This window comes from Pimephales promelas, chromosome 17, assembly GCF_988280905.1.
Source record: "Pimephales promelas chromosome 17, fPimPro1.hap1.1, whole genome shotgun sequence".
NCBI lineage: Eukaryota > Metazoa > Chordata > Actinopteri > Cypriniformes > Leuciscidae > Pimephales > Pimephales promelas.
This window is the reverse complement of record NC_142785.1, coordinates 8,451,920-8,457,774: the sequence shown is the minus strand read 5'-3', so window position 1 is coordinate 8,457,774 and position 5,855 is coordinate 8,451,920. Positions and strand designations below refer to the sequence as shown.

General features: G+C 37.6%; 1 protein-coding gene across 1 annotated transcript; it reads right to left on the bottom strand.

Annotated features, from left to right (window-relative positions):
- Positions 1-1,967: 1,967 nt before the first annotated feature.
- On the bottom strand, positions 1,968-5,099 carry htr7 (5-hydroxytryptamine receptor 7). The gene is made up of 2 exons (XM_039685463.2): positions 4,428-5,099; positions 1,968-3,272 (listed from the first exon to the last, which is right to left on the bottom strand). The coding sequence occupies exons 1-2, from the start codon at positions 4,925-4,927 to the stop codon at positions 2,519-2,521; spliced, it is 1,254 nt and encodes a 417-aa protein (XP_039541397.2). The 5' UTR covers positions 4,928-5,099; the 3' UTR covers positions 1,968-2,518.
- Positions 5,100-5,855: the final 756 nt, after the last annotated feature.

Sequence of the window (5,855 nt, the reverse complement as noted above, 5' to 3'; positions counted from 1 at the left end):
TGTGCTGCTTGAATACATTAACTGGCACATGTGGTATTCTATCAACACAGGCTTAGATCCTGAGTTTAGGTGTAACAGCCAATCACATGCTGATAGAGTTTATAGAATATTAAGAATTTAAACAAATGTACACAGGAAGATTCGTCGTCTTTTGGGAGGTGATGGAAACTACAGTCGTTGGCAGGATCAGAGACGGGCTCTGGTAGGATCACTGTGATTTCGTTTTCAGTTTATGTTCAAAACAATCATGTTTAAGCCACTGAATTAGTTTAGTCCGGTTATACATACAACCGCGAACAGCACATGATGTCCCTGAGCTCCGTAACGACATCTCTCATAAAGATTTGCGTCTTTAAATAGTAAAATAATTCTCCGAAAAACAGCTAGCCTCTTCGCTAACTAACACACAAAATACCATTGGAATGCTACTTCCGCCGCCTCACCGGAAGTTTCACCCACTTTATTTTTCACAGGAGCGCCCCTCGGAAACTTGTGGATAGAATAAAGAACATCGTTATCGTTAATATAACACGCGCTGTGAGGGCTAAGTTTAGGTGTGGGGTAGGGTCTGCGTGTCATATTCATGCTAAAGGATTTATGACGTCTTGGGTTTGCGTGTTATATTAACGATAAAGGGTGCCATGTGCGTAGTATAGCGCCGTTTTTGCATATAGCGTTCTATATGACGTTAAAGGATGAGAACGGGCTGCAACAACATGTCACCTCAAAATGGATGTATGCAAACCTATTGTTTTGTTTTGTTTTTTTATAATTAATCATTAATTCAATGACCACAGTAATTTGTCTTTGTGAATTAACATATGATATATTTATTTTCCTCACAAAACCATCCCCCAAAATTTGCATCTTCTATAAATTCAAACAATAGCTGGTGGAGCAGAACAGATTTGTTGTTTTGTGCCTGTTCGGTGCCCTCGGCATCTTAATGATAAACTTCCATCTTTTCTCTTATAGGCCTGTAAATCTTAAAGCATTTTTTAGTCTATATTTTGAAATGTTATCTGTCAATACAGGCAATCTAATTGTGTATACTCACTTCCCTATGTTTAATATTTCAAATTAATATTTAATTATTTGCTGTCATCTAACACTCAACTTTTTTGTCCATTACAAATATATATTTATTTAGACAAATCAGCTGCATAACATGAATATATGGTATATTCTGTATATTTGTTTTTGTTATATTTTTGGAACTGGTTTCTTTACATTTTTATTTTGAAAAGAATATTCCAAATAAGTATTAATTGTATTACATTTATTTAAGTTTAATAGTTGTACATAGTAATTTTGATTGTATTGATATCAATTAGAGCTGTCCAATGTTTTTCAGGCAGGTGGGCCTAATCTTTCTTTCCCTGCAATAATGATGTTTTTTTTTACACATGATTTAAAATCACCTACTTCAAACTCTGCCTTATTCATGTCCAGTACTTTTTCTTACAATATTAATTTTAACTGTATTTGCATAGACGTTTAAAATCCAAAAGTGTGGTCACTAAAACGCTTGATGAATACACAGCTTGACTTAGTGTTGATGTATTGTTTACCATCTGTTGGCCAAGCATGCTGACAGAAATTAAAGGCACCTGCCCAGTGCCCAACTCTGCCGTTCTCACAGCTAGAAGACAATAAATGACTTGCTTCTAATAATACAACTACAGGTGAGACACGCTCAGCTTGCAGTCACATTAGAGGCAATCACTGATGGTCAAATCAGGTGACTGTTTGGAGGGCAGAAGGGACGGGACTGCAACGAAGTGAAGTGTTCATCTTTATGATTGCTTGCACACTGCATACTTTATTGTAGAGTTCTAATGTTGCTTTATAAATTTGTCGAATACCTGGAGATACCAAAAATGAAAAATCTGTCATCATGTTGTCATACCTGTGACTTTTTTTCTGTGGAACACAAAATATATTTTTAACAACATCTCAACAACATGTTTTTTTTTTTAAGGTGGTAAGAGGGTCCAGTGACCTCCATTATATGGAAAAAAAAAATAAAACAAATCTTTTCTAACTTAGTAAAGGTTAGGAATGATATGAGGGTGAGTAAATTATGGCAGTATTTATCTTTTGGTTGAACTGTCATTTATAATCCATAATGTAAAAATGCCACTTCCATGCTGCCATGGGTTCATTATTATAGAGGACTATTACTTATATAATATAACCAGGAAAAAGTAGCCTATACTGCATGAAATATGGACAAGATACTGGAGGATTCCTCACTCATTGAAATTTTGATGACTATTTTTCCCCTTCTTCAAGCTAATTTTATAGCAATAAGTTCTAATTTATAAAGCATTTTATACAGCATTTAATTAAGTTTTACAACCGTTCCAAGTTCACGTAATTGAAGTCATCGCAATTCGACTTAATTGAAGTGACTGAAAAGCTCCTCCTCGAGAGCAATAAGGAATTTGTCAAAAACGTCTCTCAGCCTCCGTGTGCCTGCATCAGTCCCTAGAGAGACATGAAGGGTACGGACAGCCTACAGCACCAGGTCAGGTCTCTCAGCAAGTTTCAAAGCCTCGTGCATGCTGGCTGCCGAGAGCTTGCGGTTGATGTTCCGATAGCGGCAGCGAATGAGGTTGTGGTAGGTGGTCCGGAGGTCCCTGTTGAAGAATGCATAAATGAAGGGGTTTATGAGTGAGTTGGCATAGCCTAGCCACAGCAGCGTCCTCTCCACCCACAGAGGCACGCAGCTGCATCGCACCCCACAGATGAACGGACGCGCCGTGGACAGCAGGAAGAAGGGCATCCAGCACACGGCGAAAGCCCCCACGACAATCCCAAGGGTGGCCGCCGCCTTCTGCTCCCTTTTGAAGATGGAGATGTTTTTACGATTACTTTTGAGACGTCGAGAAAAGCTCACGCACTCTTTCACCTCCCTCTGCAGCTTTAGGGCCGCAGTCACGCAGTTCACGCTTTCCTCGTCTTCCGCTTTGGGAAAGCCAGCGATCGTGTGCTTGGCGGCACTCACCTTCGCCACCCTGTATATCCGGTAATACATAATGAGCATCACGGACATGGGGATGTAGAAAGCCACGGCAGTGGAGTATATAGTGTAGCCCAGGTCCTGGCTGATCAGACACACGTTGTCATCATTGACATTCTGAGCCCATCCAAACAGTGGGGGTAGGGTGATGGAGGCAGAGAGAAGCCATACAGAAAGCACTATTTTGGCCATGCACTTTCCACTCTGTCTCATAGGATACGTCAATGGCTTAGTAATGCCCAGGTATCTGAGAAAATGGAGTGGAGAATGGGAAAAATGAAAGAAGGCAGAAAAAAAGTGCATCAGTCAAAGACTGCATAAAGGTGGGCAATTTCACAGTGACATTCTTTGCCCTTCTTTGGAATAAATCGAAGCTTAAAATAACTTCTTGAAAAGAGACCCCTGCTGTCAAAAGGGCTAAATAAGGTTTTGAGTGTTTTTGATATGGACATGGTGGTTTTCAACATATAGTTGAACCTAGACATAAAAACCACAAAACCACATAAAACCACAGTGACATGCATGCATTCAATATTTAAATCTACACTGTAAACGATTTCTGTTGTTTTCACAGGATTATACTGTTTTTGTCAACAGTTTCTTACTGTATAATCTATGTACAGTAAGTTACAGTAGATTTAGTTGTTTTTACAGTATTATTTTGTTTTTTCAACAGTTATGTACTGTGCACACAGTTGACAGTATGTTATTTAAATCTATAAAAAGTGGTAGCAATACCTTAAAAAACTATTTCTACCTGATTTAAAATTGTTAGTAGGCTATTTATTTAATATTTTAAATAAAGGTATAAAACCTGCTAATTTAGTATATACTTTTTCAGTGTATTGTAATTTTATTTTATTATTTCTTCTATCTCTTTCTCTTTACAGTTTGGCTGATTTCATGAATTGTGTTTCATAATTCATCCAAGTGGATGCTGCACACCCTTATATGATTGTAAAGCGCTTTGGGTTTTGCAGAAGTAGGCTACATATAAAATCCCTATATAAATTCCTCATTCATTCATAATTATTTATCTGAAAAGCCTATGCTGTTTAATGACAGGTCTAACTGTGACAATATGCCCGCTGCAGGTACGCTAAATATGGTGCGTGTTTTTTTTTCCTTTTGGTCAAATAATGTTGAAAATGTTTGGTGGCTTATTTGAAGGCTAGGCAAGTCTTAAGGTGTGTATCTATAAAGAAACTGACTTAACAACTTAAAAGTATGACAAAAAAATAAACCCACCCTGAAATTTTCACTTAAATAAAAAGTGTGACTTGACGGTCTCTCAACATACTGTAGCTAAATATACAGACTGAATAAAACATTTAATCTGAACTAATCTAACATGTACTTGGTTAGCTTTCTATCAAACAGCACGTATATCTGGGAGACCTACCTGTCTATGCTAATGACACACAGTGTCATTATTGAAGCGGTGCAGCACATCACGTCCATGGCGATAAAAACATTACAGAAAACACGACCAAAAATCCACTGTCCTCCGATGAGGTCAGTGATGCTGACAAACGGCATGACGACCACCGCCACCGAAAGGTCTGCAACGGCCAGAGAAACGATTAAATAATTAGAAGGTTGCTTTAGTTTCTTCACGAAACACACTGAAATGACCACCAGAAGATTCCCGCAAACTGTTAAAAGGGTAAGCAAGGTCAGAACTCCTCCGACGAGCACTTTCTCAACATGTCCGTAATTCAAAATCGGCTGTCCGCATCTGGTCTCGTTGTCCATAAAACTTAGCGTCGGCAAAGTTGTAGTGGTGTCCATCACTTCAGATGTCAGACTGGTCATGAGTGCTTGCACGCGATCCTTCGTCACCGCGGAGATCATGTTGACTGTCGAGAGCTGTCCTTGGTTCTGAAACGATGTTGCTCTCATTATCCATAAGATATCAGAGTCCAAGTTAAATACATTATGTGTAACTAAGCACACACCTATACTACACTGGTTTTTCTGGCTCTATCTGAAATAATAGAAGAACATCCCAACACGCTGAGAGTCACACAAACTGTCAAGTTAACACTCACAGAATGAACCGCGCGCTCTTCGCGGCTTTTATTTTATGGCGTCTTGACAGTGCGTAATGACGTGAGGTGCTTATAGCCTAAGCGTAAATCTTTAAAAAGTGCTAAAGTGTTTTTTTTTTTGTTTTGTTTTTTGCAAATGTGCAGTGTTGCGACTCTGACTGTAGCAATTGGATGTCATGAGACAAGACAAACAGGAAAATATTATCTGTTTTTTTTTTTTTTTTTTTTTTTTTTTTAAGAGTTGCCTTTTTAAAAGAATTCGGTGCTAATGTAAAGAAAAAGTAATATTGCAAATAATACTTTCTTTAAGAAAGACTTTTCTGAAAGACTTTGCTTTAAGAAAGACTTTTCTCTACCATATCATGGCCTTACATAGAATTATGATTACCAATTGTGTGATCATATATTTATACTTTTATAAAATGCAAACCACTCAAATTGAACAAGTTAACTTGCTACCTTAAATAAAATCAAAGTGGTACCACTACCACAGTTACAAAGTGCTTTCATTGCACTTATCACTTTCAAGTTTAAATCCATTGAAAAAGTTGAGAGAATCTATTGTGGTTATAATAAGATGTTTTCATTTTTTATGAAATACTATGTTTTCCAGGAGCAGTGTATACAAGTGACCATACTTAATATATATTTTTACAGTTTCCTCTTATTTCCTCATGTGAATAACTTTTACAGATGTCCTCTTTAGGTTGATTCCCCTTAAAGGGATTGTTCGTTCAAAAATGAAGAAGATATTTGAACAATGCTGGTAACCAGACAGT